At 35.3% G+C, this 22,807-nt stretch overlaps 1 protein-coding gene across 1 annotated transcript in view; it reads right to left on the reverse strand.

Moving 5' to 3' along the window:
- The window catches only part of CDC40 (cell division cycle 40), a 40,879-nt gene that overhangs the window by 5,053 nt on the left and 13,019 nt on the right, over window positions 1-22,807 (reverse strand). The window contains exons 3-13 of the mRNA XM_058174079.1: window positions 18,390-18,519; window positions 13,351-13,434; window positions 12,565-12,704; window positions 11,314-11,410; window positions 9,116-9,255; window positions 7,807-7,881; window positions 6,062-6,107; window positions 4,822-4,923; window positions 3,658-3,773; window positions 3,278-3,411; window positions 9-85 (exon numbers count right to left, since the gene is read on the reverse strand). Of these exons, the coding sequence (XP_058030062.1) occupies window positions 9-85; window positions 3,278-3,411; window positions 3,658-3,773; window positions 4,822-4,923; window positions 6,062-6,107; window positions 7,807-7,881; window positions 9,116-9,255; window positions 11,314-11,410; window positions 12,565-12,704; window positions 13,351-13,434; window positions 18,390-18,519 (1,141 nt within the window). The remainder of the gene's footprint in view (window positions 1-8; window positions 86-3,277; window positions 3,412-3,657; window positions 3,774-4,821; window positions 4,924-6,061; window positions 6,108-7,806; window positions 7,882-9,115; window positions 9,256-11,313; window positions 11,411-12,564; window positions 12,705-13,350; window positions 13,435-18,389; window positions 18,520-22,807) is intronic.

Below are 22,807 nucleotides of genomic sequence, written 5' to 3' on the forward strand. Positions count from 1 at the left end.
AAGCTTACCATTTGGAGATAAAGTCACTGCTGGCATTGAGTGCATACTTGGCTCTGCTATGTACTTAAAATCTACCGGAATGTCCCTACAAAAGTAAAATATATGGATGAAGGCTCCTGCAAATAATGTTCTTATATGAAAGGAGAGATGTAGGTTACAGGATTCCAGTATGAACCTATAATTCTAAAGTACAGTTTTACTTACATCTGTCATCACTATTAGCATTACTGTTTTCCATGCAATCTACAAATATTTTTATGTCTAATGTTACAGTTGTATTATTTAGTGCCTATCAGATACAAAACAAAACAGGGATCATCTTAAAATAAATCTAAACAATAGCTGAATGATTTCTCATGAATGTTAAAGGCTTGTATGAATTAAAATAATGAAATGTTTAATCCTTGATACTCAGCATTTTCCAGGACTGATAGGATGCAGAAAAGGGTTTCTGTTAAAAAACCCAAAATACTAATTGGCTACCTTAAACCTTCAGAAATATATAATATCCTATCAGGGCAAATTTGGAAAATCTGCCATGTTACACTACCGTGTTTCCCCGAAAATAAGACCCTGCCTTATATTTGTTTGAACCCCAAAATAAGCACTTGGTCTTATTTTTGGGGAGGTCTTATTATTTTGGGGCGCGTGGAGCAAGATGGGTTCCTCTTGCCGTCTTACCTGATTTCCAGCTCTGTCTCCCTAACCCCAACTAGAGGAAACGGCAGGGACCAGCTGTGCATACGTTTAAATATTTTGGGGGAGGGCTTATTTTCAGGGAGAGCTTATTTTTGGGGAAACAGGGCAGCACTAGCAAGCATTAGCACTTAGATTTATATATAGACTTCATTGTGCTTTACAGCCCTCTCTAAGCGGTTTACAGAGTCAGCATATTGCCCCAACAATCTGGGTCCTCATTTTACCGACCTCAGAAGGATGGAAGGCTGAGTCAACCTTGAGCCTGGTGAGATTCGATCTGCCAAACTGCTGGCAGCCGGTGATCAGCAGAAATAGACTGCAGCACTGCATTCTAACCACTGTGGCTCCACAGAATGATTTGGAGAGAAAAAAATATAGTTCCCCTTAACTCTGGGTCTGATATTAGTCATGAGAGATGACATTAAGCCCTAAAGTTGTATTTCTGCATTGGGTATATGGAGCCCATGAATTCTTGCTACTATTTTTTTTACCATGCTAATGAAAAGATAATGTTTGAATCAATAGGCGTTTCAAAAATTAAGAGTATCTAGATCTTTGTTACTTTGGATACAGATTAAACACCCAGAGTAAGGAAGAATTTTTGTTTACATACCCTTATTTTGATATGTTGACTCTGTAAACCACTTAGAGAGTGTCATATATAAGTCTAAGTGCTATTGCTATTAAGATGTTGCATATAGAGATGAGACTATCTCTTAAAAGCATTTAACAAATTGTAACCAATTAAATCACGCACACATTATATACAGATGCACACATATAAACCGGCTTACACACACACATATACACATAAACACACCCTGAAACACATATGTCTGAGCTATCTATGTTTTATATTATGTTGTGGTTATCTTAAAAATCTTAAATGTGGATTAACCTTCCTTCAAAGGATGGTTTACAACCCTTCTGCCATCGATGTGTATATTAAAGGAATAAGATATTTCTTATTAGACTCTAGTAAATTTCATTTTGTGAATCTTCTTGTGGTATCTAAGGCTGTTTTATTTTCATTAACTAAATGTCCTCTGGAAGCTCTGTAGAGAATTTGCTATAGCCAACAGAGATCTCACAATGAAGATTAGCAAATGCAGAAAATATTCATTATACAGGTATATTAACCTTCATAATATTTTCATGCAGCACATTAACGACAAATTATTTGGCATGTACATGATCTCAGAAAGGTTAATCGTTGGTAATTTTGTCACAGAACCATATAAAGTAAAACCAAATGCTGTGGCCTACAGTACAATCAAAAAAACACTTGCACTTTTGAAAAGGATGATATGTAATAGAAAAATATTTTCTTTTTATTATGGCCAAAAAATAAAATTAAGAAGTTTGATTTGACTGCCGGCTTTTATATACCACATACCTTTAAACTAATCAAACCCGTGTTAGAAAAAGCAGATATTATTTTCTTTTACCAGATAATCTGCATTCACTATGCACTTGGTTAGACCGGTTGAGCACCCAGCATTTTGCTATTCTTTCATTTATATCTGGCCTGTTACTCAGGAGCTTCAGGTGGTGACTATCTAATAAAAACTTACCTGCCACTACAACACATTCATTCTTTATACACTTCATGTATTACTGAAACAGCTTAAAAGGGCTGGCGTGGGGGGGGGGGGCTCTGAGTATCATTAAGTGGTTCTGAAGAACCAGCAGGTGGTGCTCTTTCATTAAAGTCAATAGCCAATTAAGGATCAAATCAATTATTGTTCTACAATGGGTCTAAAACTCCCCCTCCCTCAAAGAAAATCCAGTCACCAAATATTTGCCTTGATTCACATGATTCTTCTTTTCATTTGAAGTTAAAAAAATTTATGGACTGAACCACCATTTTGAAATCTCAGATTTAATATTACATTAGAAAATATCTTCTTTGCAGTCACTTTCCACAACTTTCTTTTGCATTTTCATTTTTTCCATTTTTAGTGAACAGCAATCTCACTAGTTTTATTTTACACCAATGAAGGCATACCAGATTACCAAAATAAAAATAAAAATTAAGAATCGGACTTTGAAACCTGATAAGGGCTCAGTTAATCTCTCTCTTCAACTATCGGTCAGAGAAGAAAGACTGCAATCCAACCTTGGAAGCTCACTGGATCACTGCTTGCTTTCTGGAGTTGTGGGTGCTCCATCATTGAAGGTTTTCATAGAAAAGACTGAACAACCCTTTGCCCAGAATGGCATAAGGATTCCTGCTTTGGGCAGGGAGTTGGACTAGAAAATGCTCAAGGTCCCTTCCAGCCTTACAATTCTATGATTTTTCCTCAAGAAATAAATGAGCAAGTATGATGCTTTTGACTCATTTGTTTACTTGGGTTCTCGTTCTCCTTCTCTAGTTTTAGGACTTACAGGGGGAACAGATATGTCATATTTATGCAGAAATATTGACAATTCGAAACGGTTCCCAAGCTTTTGAGCAGGAGGGTAAATATTGTGAATAGACTAATAGAAACGCATAGAGAAAACAATGCATTTCATTGCTGCAATTATTTTTTGGGTTTGTCCTGTTACTGTCAAATGCAATCAAACTTCAACTTACCATTCCCAGACTCTTAAACTCTTGTCATCCGATGTACTCACAAATCTTCGGTTCTCATCCACAAAAACAATGGTGTTGACAGCCCCCAAATGTCGATCGTATTCCTGAACAATTTCTCCACTTCGACTATCCCACTGCAGGGGAAGACAAGCATGAATTCTTTTTTTCAAAAATTTGAAGGGAATAATGATACATAGCATTTGCAAAATTTTATGGAAATATTCTAAAATATCTATATGTTAGAAAATCTAACTCAACTTTAAAAAAAACTTTAAAGAGAAATAGCCTATTTGCAACCGCAAGGAAGCCGTTCGAATGAAGATTTGCAAGCTGAGTTGAAACTATATTGCTTTAAATAAATTATGAAGCTTTTGGGTTACCTGTACTATTTTCTTATCCGACATTCCTGCTACAAAAAGATTCTGCTTGTCTTCATCAGGATTGAATTTGACACAGTAAGGAACTTTCCTGTTGGTGAATCTTGAAATACACTGTCCTAGAGTGAAAACAGTTGAACAGGAAGATGTTCACAATTTTAGCTTTCAAAGTTTGGTTTTAAAATAGCTGACTGGAGGGGCCTGCTGATCTAAAGACTTCCTGAAAACCAGGAAAGGGAAAGGGGTAAGTAAAAGGAGACAATTTGTGGGGACAATTACAGTGTTTAGAGAAGAAGGCAACGTTTCAGGGCATTGTAACTGTATACAGAGTAGTAATTTATAAATCATTTGGCAATGTTGGACTAACCTATTCTAAGAACTGACAGAGGTTCACAGAGAAATATTTTTGCCCTGAATAGCAATAGCACTTAGACTTATATGCCACTTCACAGAACTTTACAGACCTCTCTAGGCGATTTACAGTGTCAACAAATTGCCCCCAACAACAATCTGGGTCCTCATTTTACTGAACCCGGAAGTATGGAAGGCTGAGTCAACCTTGAGCCGGTAAGAATCAAACTGCCAAACTGCAGTACTGCATTCTAACCATTGATCCACCACGGCTTATGTGTTACTAATGAAGATGAATATTTGAAACTCAGGGTTGAAATGAGGGGTCCTCGGTGCTCTCTGAACCTGGTTGCTTTCCTACAGATGTTTCATTACCTAAACTAGATAACATCACCAGTGCTCATGCTTATGCGTGTTAATAAAAAATTAAGACAGAGGACAAAAATTAGCAAACCAGTCAGTAGGAATATACAGGAAGGAAGCTTATATATTTAGACAAATCATTAGTCAGTCTAGCCTGCAACAATTAGCAACGGACTCTGCAGAGTTTGTGAAGTAATCATTCCTAGCCTTTTTTGAACATACTAAACAAGGAACACACAAAATGCAGTATCTGCTCTTTTACTGAGCTGTAAGTCTGCCTTTTCCATCTCAGCACATGCATATATGACTGACATGTTTTAATGTTATGGAACCACCTTTTAATGTATCCTAGAAGTACATTGCATCATTAAGAGGGCAATGATGTATCCTGCTTGAAGTTTATCCTTTGAAAAATGCACTTCACATAAGCAATCTTTACATGCATACAAATACCTGTTTCAGTGTCCCACAGTTTGAGATAGCGGTCATATGCAGCACTGAGGAATTGGTTCCCAGCATTGTTAAAGCATATATCCCTAACAGCTTTACTGTGTCCTACAAGATGGAAATCATACCATTAGAATTGAAGGGGACCAGAATTTAAACCTCTAAACAGAACATAGCATGATATATAATGCAACACAGCCTCCAAAGAACTTTGAGGCTGGATTCAGGCTACGGCTTTATTTATTCCTCCTTGCTCTTATTTGTAGATTAGAGACTCTGGCTAGCGTAATGTAGAGACTAGCACTACAAAGAACTACAAAGAACTACAAAGAACTACAAACTGGTAACTGTACATATGCCAGTTTGCACAAATACAGTTCTCAGATCAGCAGTAAATATGAAGGCAAGCATCCACTTTTCCATAGCCCTCAATAAATTAGGGAATCTATTAGACTTCTTGTCATGAATCTTGACTTCTCAAAATATAATTGCACAGAAATGAAGCAGGAGGTCTGTCTCAATCAGTAGTTAATCTGTTCTGTAGGTTCTCTGTGTCCAGAAACAGAGGGCAGAGGATGAAGTGAGAGGATACTTCTGTATACAGTCTATAAAGTTGACATGGTTTCCATTTCCTTTTGAAGCATTCCCATTTGGAGCACATAGCAAGGAGAGCAAAGTATTTCCCATATTTAAAAATATCTCACAACTTTCTCTAAAAGTATGTGGAGAAAAACATGGGTGCTCTTTTTAAATAAGTGTTTTATGAAGAAATCTTTTCATAACTCTTGTTAAGATGAAGACTAGTTATTTAATGATTAGCTCTAGCCCTAACAATATTCACTGATGTAAAATAATTTTTATACTGTTTTTTTTTATACTGTTTTTTTATACTGTTGGTATTAACAAGCGTGGCTGATAATAAATAATTAAAACCACTTTTAAAATAACAATATCCATTTAAAGCCAAAATCAGCATTACAAAACTGAAATATCTTATCTGAAAATCATCCAAATGTCAAGGCTTTGATTTACACCTATCTCGTGTTTTATTGTTTCTTGGTCAACATGATACATTGAAGCAACAGATGCCAGGTTCAGAAAGAGTAAATTTGTGCTTTCACACTCAAATCTTGTTTGCTCATGATTATGCCCACCAACCTCCAAATTTTGGGAAACTTTGGCTTACATAAAGCATATACATTTCAGTCATGCACATGTACCGTCATTAAAAAAATAATAATATTACCAATGAATGTTCTCAAGCATCTTCGTTCACCGTATACTTCCCAGAGCTTTGGGGTGGAAGAAAATACAAATTTAAATAGAATCACACATAGCTGTTATATATGCAAAGACTTCATTTTAAAACCAATCCATCTTCAAATATAAACTATTGTACAGTTTGTATATTCAAGCATAGGTAAATTAAAAGCATCAATCCCCTTAGTGAAATCTTTGCAGCTCAGATAAAGAAAAGGAGAAACTGGAGTCTTACACATGGTGTTTGCTTTGTTAAACACAGAAGGCTCTCTCACCACTAGTAGTACAGTATATACTGCATACCGCAGATGTATACTTTGTGTGTACATATATATAAATAAAAAAGTATAGGGGAATGGGTGTTGGTCTTACCTGATACACCCCTTTTCTGATGAGAAGGAGTGACTCCATAGAGCCAGAAGACAGAGTGATACCCATGCCTGGAGTCACGAGTTCTCATACAGGAAAAGTGATCAAGGCACGTCCTAACTTGATTATGAGGGAGGTTTGAGTTGGTCAATCTGAGAATCTTTACTACTGCGAGTTCGGCCACCTATGGTCTGCATCCATGTTCTTCCAGGTTAAATAAGAGTTCCTGGGAGGTGGCATGTGGTGATCCAAGTAGTGACTAATGTCTCTTTGTGGGAAGGAATGATTCCACCAGCCTTGGCAGAGGTGGTCTCTCACCCCCTCGAGACCATTCTTGGACTCTAGGAATTTGGGTATCTTCTGTCTAGTCTCTTGGGGAGTCGGTGAAAGCGATTATTGCATCGATTGCTTATGATGAACAACTAAAAGAATTAGTGAAGGAGGTAAGACCGATGACAGGTCCTGACACAGTTTTGTGTGTGTGTGTGTGTGTGTGTGTGTGTGTGTGTGTGTGTGTGTGTGTGTGTAAAATTGTAAGTAGAACTGGGGGAAAATGGACATGGAAGAAAGCAAAGGGAATTAGAGTGAAAATAGAATGAATGCAGGAAAAGCATGTGTCTCACAACAAAATGAATAAAAATGGGCATAAGGAAAGATTATAGGCAGAAACTATTTCGAATGGGATGAAATTATGTTACAAAGAACCATAAAAAATGTGCCATGTTAATCTACTGGGAAGCATGAAAAAGAATACTTGGCAGAATAAAATGAGAGGGGCTGCGAATTAAAAAGATTATGAATGATTGCCACAAAAACTGATGAGAGCAAAATATTATATAATGGGCATAGAGAGAAAAAGATAGCTGCAAAAATATTCCAAAGGAAGTAATGATTAGCATTTTAAAAATCCAAACTATTTTTCAGAAATACGGGCATTGTGGATTAGTGCAGAGGATCAATACAATCATTTTTATGCCACAAGATCCTAATCAACATTCTCATCTTTTAACATTGGCTGTAATGGCTTTGCTTTACCAGTTACAAGATCTGTCCAAAATATGTAGAAAAACCCTGACTCTCCACATATTGAATTATAGGCTACTTTCAAGAATCCTAAATTAGCATGGCCAACTATGAAGGACATTGGGAATTGCAATTCAGCAAATCTCCACAACTATGGGCATACTGTTTTAAATGAATGTGTTTCTTACTAAATAAGCACTTAACAGCCCTTAAAAGTTATAATCCTGGATGGCCCTGGCAAAAGCATGACAATTGCTACTGAGTTTACATTAATGAAAGCATTAGAGTAAATGTAGTCACAACAAAATTAAAGACAGTATATGCTTTGAATCCATTTACCTTAATTTTGCAGTCCATGGAACAAGATAAGAGCAGATGGCCGGACAGAGGAAACAGCCTGACGGCACTGACTCCCTTAAATAAGAACATAACTATGAATATGTATGCATTTTCCTTTTCAAAATATGTATTTCATATGTATTGGGCCGTTTTGGATAAGCTCCTTTTCTACCATGCTGGGAAACTGTAGTTACTCAAGGTTAACAAAATAATAGCTCCTATTATAACACAAAATGTGCATCAATTCAAATCACAACAATACTTTTAATTCTACAAAAAGAAGAATTAATGCCAGATAGGCATATGGTCACATTTCATGGAAAAAGCTTGACAGTCTACTTAGACAATTTAATATCCACAATCTGAATATAGTATTTCCCACACCAAACTAATATTAATGTGCAGTGAAATATGCTAATACTTAAGATGAGCTTTGAGATACTGTAATTCAAAACAGCTATGTCTCCATGAAGAGATGTCTTTCCTTCAGCTAAGGAAAGAGGTTTGCTGGTCTATCAAATGGCTGGCTTACCAAATAACAACAACAACAACAACAATGTAATAATTATTACATTATTTTGAAACTTCAATACTTCCTATAAACGTGGCCATATAAAAATGGGAGGTGCTTCAAGCAAAAATGGAAGATTTTTGAGCCACAGAAAATACTGGGATAAGTTAGGTTTGGAATGTATACCTTGAAACTTGCTGTGAACTCATCAAAATTCTCCTATAAGCACACAAAAGACTTTATAACCCACTGCTCTAATGCCTGGCATTTTCCCCAAGTCTTCATCTTATTAACGGGTACCATTGGTTTCCATGAATGAGCAGCCATTCAAGATTAGATCTCTAAGGCCAATGGTTTTAAAATATAGATGTGAAAAATACTTTGATTCTGAAGTGGTTTGTTTTTGAGTCTGAAACAGCTGCTTTGAGTTAAAAATAGCTTGTTTTGATTATTCTGGAAGTGTTTTGAGATTAAAACATCTGCTTCCAATTTGAAACGCAACTGTTTCAAGCTCAAATTACTTCCAGAATGGTTGAAACAACTTATTTTAAATGTAAAATAATATCTATATTTTAAAAGCAACTTATATGGAAAAGTAGTGATAACTAGCAGAAATAGGCTAGAAATTGGGAATAAAATTGATATACAGAAATAAAATTTGTCTAGTAATATCCTGTGCAATTTTTTCGTAACATTTTGAAATTCTGGTAAATTTGGAATGGGTTAATCTAATTATAATCAATGAAAGGACTGCAAAGACACAAAAGAGGAAAATATAATATTTCAGGTGTTCCTTACCTTTGTATGACCTGACCATACATGGATTTGTTTCTTAGGAAGGTAACATTTTTCAGGAGGTACTGTTGAACGTAGGTTAACACCAACATCCTGAGGAACATGAAGGTAAGACCTCCCTTGATAGTCATACATTTCTTTGACTGAAAGAAAAAAAATGTATGTATGAATGAATAGAAAATAGAAAATGCACACTATCAGAGAAATAATAGACTAATTCAAGATTAAAGTGCCTGTGATTAAAATGAAGTGCATCCCTAACAATGGCCTTAAATTTAATTTCTTTGCGTAGCTTCTTTTAATACTGATAAATATTTAGCTCAAATGCAGTTTGTTTATATCCTTCAGCTGTATGTGCATATTTTTATTCATTTGTCCACCCAGTGAGGCCAAGTATCTTCAAGTCCTGTCCCTCTGATTGGGAAGCAGGCATTCTCATTATCCAGACCCCTCTTTGGAACCCCTTCCTAGCAGAAATCAAGTCAGTTTTTTCTCTCTTGGGCTTGATGATTGTTGAAAATCAACCTGTTCTGCCTCAGATCAGAGAAAGAGCAAGTGGTAACTGAAGGTGGGCTCTCTTTTACTTCTCTCTTCAGTTTTAAAATCTTACTTGATTTAATCATTTGGTATTTATACTTGAAATTTTGGGTCGTCTTTTATGTTAGTGCTGTTAGCTGCTTTGAGTCATTCTGAGAAGGTGAGACAGAAGCAAAATGAATAAATAAATAAGTTCATTGAGACCTTAAGAAATAGTAGATCACTAACTTGATTTGACAAAAAGTTTAGATTTATGGCAAGATAAGCATGCACATTTTTTAAAAAAATGCTGTTATTTAAAAATAATCTTTGTGATATATGTTTATGTGGCACCTCTCTTGTCTTGGAGGGCATTCCGAAGGAAGGAAGGAAGGAAGGAAGGAAGGAAGGAAGGAAGGAAGGAAGGAAGGAAGGAAGGAAGGAAATCAACTGAATGAAAATATATAGATATATATGAAAAAATATCCTAAATGCTTAATTTCATCATTCAAGCTGATTTGTAATATGGAAAATAGTGTTCGATTGAGTGGAAAAGTCATAAGAAAAACAAAATACTGATGACATGCATGAATCATAGGATGATGATTAATAGAATTGGTTGCAGAAAGAAAAGGAAGCATTATGTCTGGAAAGATTGTGATGTAAGGTAGGAGAGAAAAGAGCAAAGCTTTTCTCCACATTACTATAGTTTTTTCACATCAACATCGAAACTTTATGACTGCAACTTTAAACTTCAATAGCAAAAGCTATGAGTTTTAATTATATTATTTCTATGGCAGAGTAGTAAGATTAAATGATGTTAAAATATTTTCTTCCTCTCCTGCATTAAGGGCATCTCTCTACTGAATCTGGCATACATTGGAGAGAAGTGCAAATTGTGGACTGTACTCACTTAAGGTAGTTCATCAATAAATTATTTTTTCTCAGAAAATATATTTATTTTTGTTTTATATTTTAATTTTTCTTAATTGTTTTATTATTTGCCACCCAGAATCACTTGTCCGAAATGGGTGACTACAGAAATTAGCAATAGCTCTTAGACTTATATACCACTTCATAGTGCTTTACAGCCCTCTCTAAGTGGTTTACAGAGTCAGCATATTGCCCCAATAATCTGGCTCATTTTACCGACCTCGGAAGGATGGAAGGCTGAGTCAACCTTGAGCCTGGTGAGATTCGATCTGCCAAACTGCTGGCAGCCAGGCATAGCAGAAATAGACTGCAGCACTGCATTCTAACCACTGCGCAACCGCGGCTCATTTTAAATTAAATAAATAAAAATACATAGATTAAAAAAACCCCTCACAAATATAAAGATCCAGGTGCCTATAGAAACTACATCAAAAGGAGTTTGCAAATTAAAAACCAAAAAGCTGACATTTGATAGGAGTATCCAAGCAAATGACATTTCCAAGTGTTCCCAATAGTTCAATCTGCCCATGTCTTAAGTTTAACTGCAAGTTGATTTTTTTCCTGCGTTACCACAAACAAAAAGCAATTTTTAAGCTTTTTTTCTTATTGATTACACATATACACAAGCAACCATCCTGTGCTGACTTCTAGCTATGATGTTCAATGAAATACAGGTATGAGATTATGTGTAACAGTGATACAGTGGAAAGTTATGACAGAAATGCAGATGAATTGCTAATAGTATCATTTACCATGCAAAACTGTCTTTTCTTCTCCAGGTTTATCATCTTCATGTTTGCCCTTCTTCTGCCTTTTTGCAGTTATTTCATCCAGTTCCCTCTGTTCTTCCTAAATTGCCAAAAAATTAAGAATTACAATCCTTACTTCTCTTGCAAACTAGGATTATAGTTGTGCTCTCCCCCCATTTCACCCCCCTCCCTCTTTCTCTCTGTAATCAGATTCAGATTCCTTGCAAATTGTCTCCCCCCATTGGAAGATCTAGCTTAGCCCTCATGTCATTTTTGACAAGATCTGTTCTTGATGTCTTATTGATTAATGTCCAGACCTGAGAGACTTTAGATATGCTACTTTCTGCTGATTACTTTGAGATAAACCCACTTTCCCTGGTAAATATGCTTGTTTTTACCCCCTTGTATAATGCACAGGAACTATAAAGAAAATGCCGTTAGTTATGCTCTCACACATATGCTTCTTTCCTCCTTAATTTGGGTCTTTTATAGTAGTTGCACTACAGAGAGTGTATAATAATGCTTTATGCTTTGAGAAAACTGGAAAGGACATTAAAATGTTCTGAAGAACAGCATCAAATACATTTGCGTGGCTGACTATGTGAGTCGTCTTTCATGTAATGTTATAGCAGGCAACATTTCTTTGTTTCATTTTCGGCAAAAATTTGGAAGATTTAGAAATTTATTTGATGATATATTTTCTATGTTTTGCTACTTGTGACCTAGATATATAGCTCAAGATTTCAATTACAATACAGATATACGGAGACTTTGTATATCAATGTCAAACTAACAACTATGGTTTAAGGTAGTGTCAGTAGTCTGAGTGGAGCTGTCTGTTTCTGTGACATTTTGGTGCTCTGTAATTTAAGAAATTGCTTTTCAAAAACCATCTGCATGATTTATACCATGTAAGCTGTTTTTTTCCCCCTGATTCCAGGATACCAGAGTAGCATAGTCAGTAATGAATAAACACTTTAAAAAAAATCAGTGATTAGAAAACCTAATACTATTCACATATTTTAGACTTTAAACTTCCATCTGCTGGCCAATGGCAAGCAACTGAATTGTGAGACCTATAATTCAAAACAGTTGCACAGCACCAAGGTGCTATCCAGAATTATAGCTCCTCTCCCATTTAAAACATAAGAACAGGAGTAAAACTGCATATATAAACAAGTGTCATAAACAGAATGTGGGATTTGCTCATCCCATTCTTTTTGGTTGAAAATAAAAAAAATGAAGAATACTCACTTCAGAAGGTTTTGCAACCTCCTTTTCATCAACATATTTTGCCCAAGGTCCCAAGAAGCCATCTATATTAGATGCATCATTCTCTTTGAATTTTTTCCTTTTCTCTATTTTCTTTTGTCCTGTTTCAAACACTGTTAAACCTATGGACAACAACAAACGATTATGTCCAGATTTGAATGCAATTCTTACTTTAAGGATGACAAAATTGTCTTCTGCTTCCTGAAATACCAATTGATGCTTTCATACAGAATCAAGTTTGATCTGTGGACAGCATGTTCACAATAATCCCTGTTTCATGCCCATACATAGCCAATAAAACTTCAAATAGTTTTGCCAGGGTTTGTGACTGATGTTTAAAACACGCTACTTCTACTGCTAAGCTCTGCTATGATTAAGTTCCATATTAGTTTTCTCCTTGTAGCACATTTATCACATTAAGAGATAGCTGAATAAAGATTCTTAGAAAAAGTGATAACTACCTGCAACTCAATACTTATTTTAGAAATGTTATCACTTGCTCAGAAAACAAAGATAAGCTAAGAGGTGCTAGAAGTCACAGTTAATCTCCATCCCAAAAAACTTTTTGAAGGCACCCATGATGTTCTTCAAAATTTTAAAACGTATCTGAACCATTCAAGTCACAACCCCATCATGAACATGTTTTCTCATCCATCAAACAGTGATGGTTCATACATCACTTAATTATTTTAGTTTGTGAATGCAAGAATACAGAACAAAAGATAATAATGAAATCAAGAATGAAAATCATATTTGGTGTTTCTTTACCTTGATTTTTTTCCGCTTCTTCTACAGATCCAATATATTTAGTAGATACTTCATAATTGTCTATGGAAGGATCTAATGCATATCCTGCGGGATCAAATCATTTTAAAGTTATTCTTCATAAGTATTTTTATTGTCACATTTTTAATTTATATTATCAAGCTCACAAAAATGTTTGTCCTTGGCTCACATTTTTAACAAAGATCATTATAAATTATCAACAGATCTTAAGAATTTTCAAAGCTTTTGTTGCTATAAAGCTATAAACAGACAATTATAATGACTTTGCATATGGAATGCATAAATGCAGAACCACATATAACTGCCTTTCTATTGATATCTGAGTATGCTATATATTCAGTCTTTTACATCATATGGCCACTGAAACAGAAAGCTTAAGATCAATCTAGAGAATTCAAAAAACCTATAAAACCACTGATTGTATTTTAAGAAATAGCATTTCAGCCATTATTGACAACGTATATTTAATTATATATGCTACAATATATGTAATTCTTTTTTATTTTTAGTGATTTAACCCCAACTATAAGCTTTACTCCAAGGTTAAATTAGAGTTTGTAACTAACAAAAGCAGACATAATAACTATGCTTAAAAATGCTATTTATGATAAGCCTTGTAATCTTTTGCTGTTAAGAATCTATAATATTCTAGAGACTTATATATTTAAGATGATAGATGACAGATATGTCCCTAGGATTCTGTGCTATCTCTTGCACTTCAAATGTTCCAAAAGTAAGGATATTTCCATGGTGATTGAATGATTGAAAGAAAAAAATGGAAGCAATATTACTGATATTGCATGATTGAACAAAATATCTGTCTTAAAAATGCTTACAAATAATAAAAAAATGTTTGTTATTGGCAGGATTCCAATCACAATCATCTATTCACACTGCAAAGTGTGAATTGTGACATTAATCAAAAAGAAAGGATCATGCCACCAGATTGATGTACCTTCCCCCTCCTGTCAGCACACATTTAAAAAGAAATACCATTATCAGTGATTAGGTATTGCTTCAGAGTATGAATCATGGTTAACATAAAATCAAGACTGAATCTTTTGGCATTCCACTTCATACCCCTTATACAGTTGGATGAGCACTTTTTGAATGATTTTCAAGCTAACTATCCATTTAACTGTCATTATATCCATTCTACATTAATTGACTTACTAATCATGAGATACATGCACGTGGGATAATTGAAAAAAGATGATTGCAAACTACTCCAATTTGCATCTCCTCAAATGGCCTCCAGTGAAATCTGGTCATGTTGGTAACTTGATTTCAGGATTTTAAGGATAGAGATTTGAATGGTTTGCTTCTTAGAGGTTTCTCATTCTTATATCCTCCTTAATTCACCCACAATTAACGATGGGCTAAAATGCAGCCTTGCTTCTTCTTCTGACATCCTTACCTTATTAGTGACTTCAATAATGAATCTCCTATCAATCAGGCCAAAACTGAAACCTCTAAGTCTGAGGGGGAAAAAAAGGTCTGCTCTTGCTCTATCATCGTTTGTCAACTGAAATCTTACTAACTGAATCTCCTCAACAAATATCACCTTCCTGTCTTTGGAATAACAAATACAAGCAATTTTATTTGCTATCTAGTATCTACTTTCGGTGGCTTAGAATAACTTCTGTCTGAATACATAATTGTCAAAGCATGCTCTGATGCTCTCTGAGATAAATTAACATACTCACAAAGTGCAAAGTGCCAAAAACAGGGGAAAATTGAAGCTCAGATCTCTTTTCCTTCTCTGTCTACAATCTACAATATTTCATTTTACAATCAATAGTGCTCCACAAAGATAGGCCTGGAAGACAGCCCAGGATTTGGGTGAATCAAATGTATTAGTTCCTGCTGTTTCTTGCTGCCAACATTCTAGTTTATTTTATTAGCTTGATGTAACTGAACAATGATGCCTTTGTCCAATTCTTGCAACATTTAGGCAGGAGCACATTCCTGTGCAGAGAAGCTTGGATTCTCGGAGACAGAGGAGATGCCTTCTCTAACGCCTAGCATTTGGCAAATTCTTTTATCGTCAGTGTACATGGAGACATTCTTTGCTACTGCTGAAAACTGAGAAAACAAATTGCTAGACTATTGCTTAGTTTTTTTCCAGAGTAATATTCAACCGTTTACCTCCAGAAAATATAAATGTTAATGTAAGCAGTATGTCAATATATATTTGAGAAAGATTTAAAAATATACAGATTGAACACACACATTCTACACTACCTGCTGTTCTTTCTCTTTCATTTACAAACATCTCATTAAAATGCATACTAAAATATTTCAAACTTCACAGATGATCAGCTTGTGTTGATTTATTGACTTTATTATACAGAATAGTAAAACTGACCGGAAGGAGGAAAAGAAATTCTCCAAAATGAATTAGGCATCTTTATTTTCAATAAATATTTATTTGAGGTTCCTTATATATTTTCTCAATTGATCTCATACGTTTCAGAGAATGGGCCTTTTTCACTACCTCCAGGCAAGGCTATGGATTGACCCTGGACCTAGAATGCAGGCCATAAATTCTACAAGATATTTTCCAAAATAAAGAGGGATTCTTTTCATTTGTGGTATAGAATTTTTCATTCCTTATGGTACTTTTTTAAAATTGTATTTATTAACTATTCCATAAAAATGATCAGACAGACATTAGTCTCATGGAATAACTATAAATACTGCCCCCCACCACAGAACAAAGAACTTTTCAGAGCAGGGACTCATATATATCACTATGGAAACATCCAATTTGCAAAGTTTTTAAAAATAGATTCCCTCAAAATGAATGGGAGTCAAACTTTCTCTATACCTGATCTTAAGCTCTGGAATATACTCCCTGTGGAATGGAGGAAATTAGTTTTCTGAAAGACTGGCTTTTCAATACTACGTTTAAACAAAGTTTAAGTGCAGTTGGTATAAATTATTATGTTGCTTTATTGTTAATATGACAATTATGCATTCAGACAGAAATTATTCTAAGCCACTGAAAGAAGATACAGGATAGAAAATAAAATTGCTTTATTTGCTATTCCAAAGACAGGAATGTAATATTTGTTGAGGAGATTCCATTAGTAAGATTTCTTGATAACAGAACAAGAGCAGGCATTTCCCACTCCCAGAATCAGAGGTTTTAGTTTTGACCTGATTGATAGGAGGTTCATTATTGAATTTATTATTAAGGTAGGGATGTACTAACTATATACATCCCTAAGGTAAAAGTAAAGGTTCCCCTCGCACATATGTGTTGTGACCCAGGCCCAAGTAGGTAGTAATAAACTTAGTCCGTGGAAAAACAAACTTTATTCGAACAGTTGGAAATTACTTCATTCCCAGCGTTGTTCAAGTCAAAGTAAAACAAATGCCTCCCAATACGAATTCCTCAGTTATCTCACAAACCTTAGTCCAATTAGGCAAACTGCCAAAGGCCCTTCCTGGCAAATGTCCAGAAGCCACAAAAACAAAGACGTATATGAAGCAGAAGACGAAGCAGAAGACGCAGCTACAACTTTTTTTCCCGGCAAAGCTGAAACACTGGTGCTGGTCTGTTTTAAGCCTTATGGGAGGGGCCAATCATCTCTTGGCCCTACTCCTGAGTTGTCCTCTCTGCTTGAGCTGCTCTTGCCTTCTGGCAGCTCTTCTCATGCGTGCATTAGGAACAGGCTCCTCCTGTTCCTTTGCCTCACTACTATCAATCTCTGGAGGCTCTGCAGTCCGCACCTCACTTCCCAATGGCCCTGGCCTCACCTCAGCCTCATCGCTGTCTGACTCCGTTGCCAGCTCCATAGGCTGCTGACGGACCACAACAATATGTATTAGGGGTTCCCGACTCTAGGGGGCGATGCTCATCTCCATCTCTAAGCCAAAGAGCCAGCGCTGTCCGAAGACGTCTCCATGGTCATGTGGCCGGCATGACTAAATGCCAAAGATGCATGGAACGCTGTTACCTTCCCACCAAGGTGGTCCCTATTTTTCTACTTGCATTTTTACATGCTTTCGAACTGCTAGGTTGGCAGAAGCTGGGGCAAGTAACGAGAGCTCAACCCGTTACGTGACACTAGGAATTTGAACCGCCAAACTGCCAACCTTTCTGATCGACAAGCTCAGTGTCTTAGCCACTGAGCCACCGTGTCCCCATATACATCCCTACTACAGTACTATGATCCTGGTTACTTTCAAGTTATGCTGAAAGGTGGATGGAAATGATGCACTGTAATACAATAGTTTGTTCAATGTGGTACAAAAGTGAACATTTACATCCAACCAGAAATGTTACGTTCATCATAATCTTTTCTATACAATGAAGATTATTGCAAATATGTTGCAGAACTGTATATATTGCCAGAAGTATTTCAATACTGATTAACTATTTTACTCATTCAGGAATTGTATAACTAATACCCGGTTTCCCCAAAAATAAGATATCTCCTGATAATAAGCCCAATTGGCCTTTTGAGCCCATCTGCTAAAATAAGCCACCCCGAAAATAAGCCCTCCCCGAAAATATTTAAATGTATGCACAGCCAATCCCTGCCATTTCTTCTGGTTTCTTCCATGTGCCCCAAAATAATAAGACCTCCCCAAAAATAAGGCCAAGCGCTTATTTTAGGGTTCAAAAAATATAAGACAAAATCTTATTTTCGGGGAAACACGGTATTATGCCTTATACACTGTAAGCCGCCCTGAGTCTTCGGAGAAGGGCGGGATATAAATGTAAATAAATAAAAAAAAATTAATATTATAAAGGCTTTAATAAAAAGGGTGAATAGGAAATTCAATTAAATAAACAATTCAAACCTAGATGTTTTCTGAACATTTTCTAATTAAAAACAAAGTCTTTGGTCACTTACTACTTGCCAGAAAAACCAATGGCAGATGGACACAATTTATTTTTAAAGCTTTGGAGGTTCTGAGAAGTTTGGAGGTATATTAGAACATGGCATTAAAATAAGTATAACAATTTTTAATCAGCTCGCGTATAAACAAACATACATATATATTACCATAAGTTGCAAATGTTCTTCTCTGTTGTTCAAACATGAAATCGTTAATATGTGCTGGTTCCGTATATCCAGAAAGCATGTTCCTGGGAGCGGCCATCTGTTGAGTCCTAAATGGATTGACTGGCCCAAACTGTGTTAAAAATAGTACAATAAATTGTTTAGTAAGTTTTGCTCCATATATGGCATTTTATTTACAAATATATCCATGTTGAAATATTTATTATGTTAGTGTTTTATCTTTCACTCAAAGAACTCAGCGCAGCATACATGAGTCTATCCTCACAACAATTATATGGTTAGGTCAGAAGAAAGAATGATTGCCTAAGATCATTACCGAACCTTCACAAGTGGGCATCTGAACCTCAGATTGAACAATTGAAATGTAACATACTACCACAATCTGAAATTAGTTTTGTAGACAATGGGTTAGCAGTTTCCAGGCATTAATGAACTCAAATAACCTGCAAATTCAGCAGATCTGTCCATTGGTCATAGAAGATGTGACATTTAGTCTGTTATCAGGAGGGTCACCATTGCCTATCCTGCTAAGGTTTAGTATGGAAAAGACACACATCTATTTGGGTATCTATTAATGTAAGGATCAAAATCAAATCTTTGCAATGGTTTCCAAATTTATATATAGAAATCTGCCACCCCATATAAGCAAAGTTGTTACATATTTATATTCATGTGATTGTACTGGTATGTTTTATACCAGTAATGATGACTGCTAAATAATCAACCATGAAAGTGGAAATGGAGTCAATAATCTCAGTTTCAGAATTTTTACAGTACAATATGCAAATTGTAGATGATAAAATTACATTAAAAGCCATAGTTCAATAAGATTTTCCCCTCATTTTGAGAATTTTTATCCAAAATAGCAGCATCAAGAAAATTAAGCTTCAGATAGATGTAAAATATTCCATTTGCTCAAATCAAGTTAAAAGGATTGAAAGCATATAAAACCAGAAATTTCCCCTCCAATTTATTCTTAACCACTCTGTAGCATTAGAGTTGTTAAATATTATTCCTAGTACATCTCACATTCTCTAACAATGTTCCAACACCTACAAATTGGAGTACTTTATAGCTGAATATAATTGCTATAGAGCCAGGGAGGAATTCATTATATGTTATCTATGGGCTATCTTGGAGTTTTATTCTCTGTGTGTTTCCTATTTTTGCCTCAATAGGATGGTCTGAATCAAGATGGCTGTGCTTGCTTTCTGTACTTCACAATGATTTTTTTTCCACAGTGGCTAAGTTAAAAATTCTGCTGAAAGCTTCAACTGATTTCCCCCCCCTATGAACCATGCTGAGACATAACACATTTTACAATACCTCCAACCCTGTTGGTGATAGATCACTGGAAGAGAGAAGCAGAATCTGCAAGTCACCACATTCCCTTCGTCTGTGAGTGAGAGCAATTTAGATTTCCACTCTTCACCATTATGAATCCAACCCTATCAGCCGTCAATATTTAATTGATTGCATTGTAATGTTTAGATTGGAAATTATCTTCATGTCAGAGCTAAGGTACTATATTCAGTGTTACTTTCTGTTTTTGCAATGGCAATCTTCTTCATACTATCCTGCCCCTATTGTGTGCATCTAAATCAGTTCTGGAAAGCCCTTTATCCACCAGAGACAGGCATATATGTCTACAGATAAGAATCTGGTTGTAATATATTCCATTCTACTAAAGCTGTGCACTGTTTCGAAGGAGGAATTCGGAGAGAAAAGCCAGAAATAATAGAGTGCTAAAGCACTGATCAGATGAAAGGTATATATTCCTCATAAATTAACTACAGCTGATATATAAGGCTGTTATTCTACAGAGATGCCCACTATATGAATCTTAAGCCATCTGACAAAAAAGTCAAAACTGCAATACTTAATGAGATTCATTTCATGTATTATTTCCTCATCCTCTGGAGACATCAGACATGTTTTGCATCTTGAATCATTCCCCTGCTCCCTCATATTTAAATCTAAGATCAAACTAATCAAGTAACAGATATTCTTAACCAGCAAAAATCATAGCAAATTTTTGTACATTTTACAATTAATGTACAATTTTTCATACTCCTGAGAATACAGATCACCAATGTCACAAAAAAAGCAGTGTATCAAAAATAACATTTTGAATTTTGATAGCCATGTTTTCAACAACCGATAGCCGTTTACATTGAGACAAATGAAACAGTATATAGATAGTCCTAACTTACAGCCATAACTTGTCCAGAATTAAGGTTTTGCTCGTGATTAAGTGAATCATCATGTGACTGTTTAATTTTATGATCTTTTATGTGGCAATCATTAAGCAAATTCAGAGTTTGTTAAGAAAACCCATTGTCCATAAGTAAACAATGGTTTCTGGCAAAAAATGTCACAAATCACATTCATTTGATTGCAGGATACTGCAAATGGCCATAAAATGCAATCATGTGACTGCACCTAAACCCTGTTCATAAGTACCTTTTTGGGGTCCACCTTTTTGGGGTCCACCATAATTTCAAACCATCACTAAGCGACTGGTTATAAATCAAGGATTATCTACACTTATAGTAGCATATTAGCTGCTTTTTCCTGGAGGAAATATTTTTCTGAGGAATATTCAATTGTATGATTTAAAAAAAAATAATCTGGATATTTGAGAGCTTTTACAAAGTAGAAATTTCTATTCAAATTTTCTTCCCATACTTTTAATGTAACTAAAAAAAATGCCAGTTTATTTTTTTTAGGATTTAAGAAGAAAAAGGATTGCAAATATAAGGAATACTGCTGTTTTTTGGCAGTATATATATATATATATATTGCCAGAATATTATTATTACAAAATTATGGTAAACTCACAAAAACACATTAAATATGGACATTTATTAAACATATCTTCAATGCATCAGTTCAGTGCAATTCCTAATTGATCATGCCAAAACTCCTTGAGAATTAACACTGCTTTCTCGTCTTTTGATAAAATTAGCATTCTTCAAGAGTACAGATCTAGCATTTAATCGATAAAAAGATAAAAGATAAAAAAGAGAGTCCCCGATATTCCACTTACTGTGTAATTTCATAAATGCAAGAGAAAGAAGTAAAAGTAACATTTGGCTATGAGATTACAAAGCTATGAATAAGATCATTCTTTTCCCCACATCTTGCCTACTATTTCCAAGGCAAAAGTGAAATAACTACAGTATTATAAACAGACCAGATGCATTTTATATACACGAACTCCATTATTTAGCTTTATTATTTCCAGTTTTAAGGAACTGTATTGTACAAAACAAGAAACAAATAAAATCTGCAGAAGAACGTTCTCAGGGGAGGTATGGTAGCAATCTTTAGATATTCAAAAGTCTGCTATACATAGGAGGAATACACTTGTTCTCTGTTGCTCCAAAAAGGGTAGTACCAATACCAATGGGCTGAAACTGCAGAGAAGCTAGGTATTGGGAGAAATTTCCTGATAGTAAGGCTGTCACACAGCAGAATAAGATGCCTGTATATGTGGCTTGTTCTCTTTCACTGGAGATTTTCAACCAGAGGCTGGATTGCTGTCCAAAGTACTTAAGAATCTTACACCGATCAGGGATTGGGACTGGATGATTTCTCAGGTACCTTTCAACTATATGCTTTTATGAAATGTTTTCCTATTCTGATTATCTGAAATCTAAATTTTTAGTTAGAAAAATTATTTTAGGATTAAGATTGTCCAGTTTCATAGTTCAAGCTCTTTATTAAATACTGAAATTATTTTTATTATTCATTTCGGTGTAGCATTTAGCGTACTGAACGGTTATAAAACAAAATCCTAATTTCCAGCCTCAATTTTAAAATTATAGGTTCTTCAACTACCTTCTGGTTAAAGAAGGAATCAATCATACTTAAATACAATAGGTGATGTTGCAAAACTGTATATACATTATTTAATAATTAACAGTATTTTTCCATATCTTATTGAACAATATTAGCTAATAGTATCAAGCTTAAGAAGTCATAGTTCATCTCTACAGTGTGTTTCTGAGATTGCAGCTAAAATATTGTTTCTAATTCTGTCCACTGCATTTTTAAAAAAGCCACAGACAAACTGTAGCATGCCCAATGGACAGGTGATAAGGAGCTGGAAAGAAAACTTAGAAGAACAGTTGGAGCTATGAGTATGGAGAAGAGAAGTGGTGGGGGGAGGGGAGAGACATGACAATGTCTTTAATTATCTGAACAACTGTCATGTAGAAGATGGAGCAGAATTGTTCAGAGTAGCTTTAGAAACCAGGACAGGATCAATGAATTTAAACTACACAGAAGTGGATTTTGGTTAGATACCCCCCCACCCCCGAAATGCTAATGGTCAGAGCCTTTAAACAATGAAATACTCTGAAGATGGTGGACTGAATAATACGACAGCAAATTCC

Source organism: Ahaetulla prasina, chromosome 1, assembly GCF_028640845.1.
Source record: "Ahaetulla prasina isolate Xishuangbanna chromosome 1, ASM2864084v1, whole genome shotgun sequence".
Lineage (NCBI taxonomy): Eukaryota > Metazoa > Chordata > Lepidosauria > Squamata > Colubridae > Ahaetulla > Ahaetulla prasina.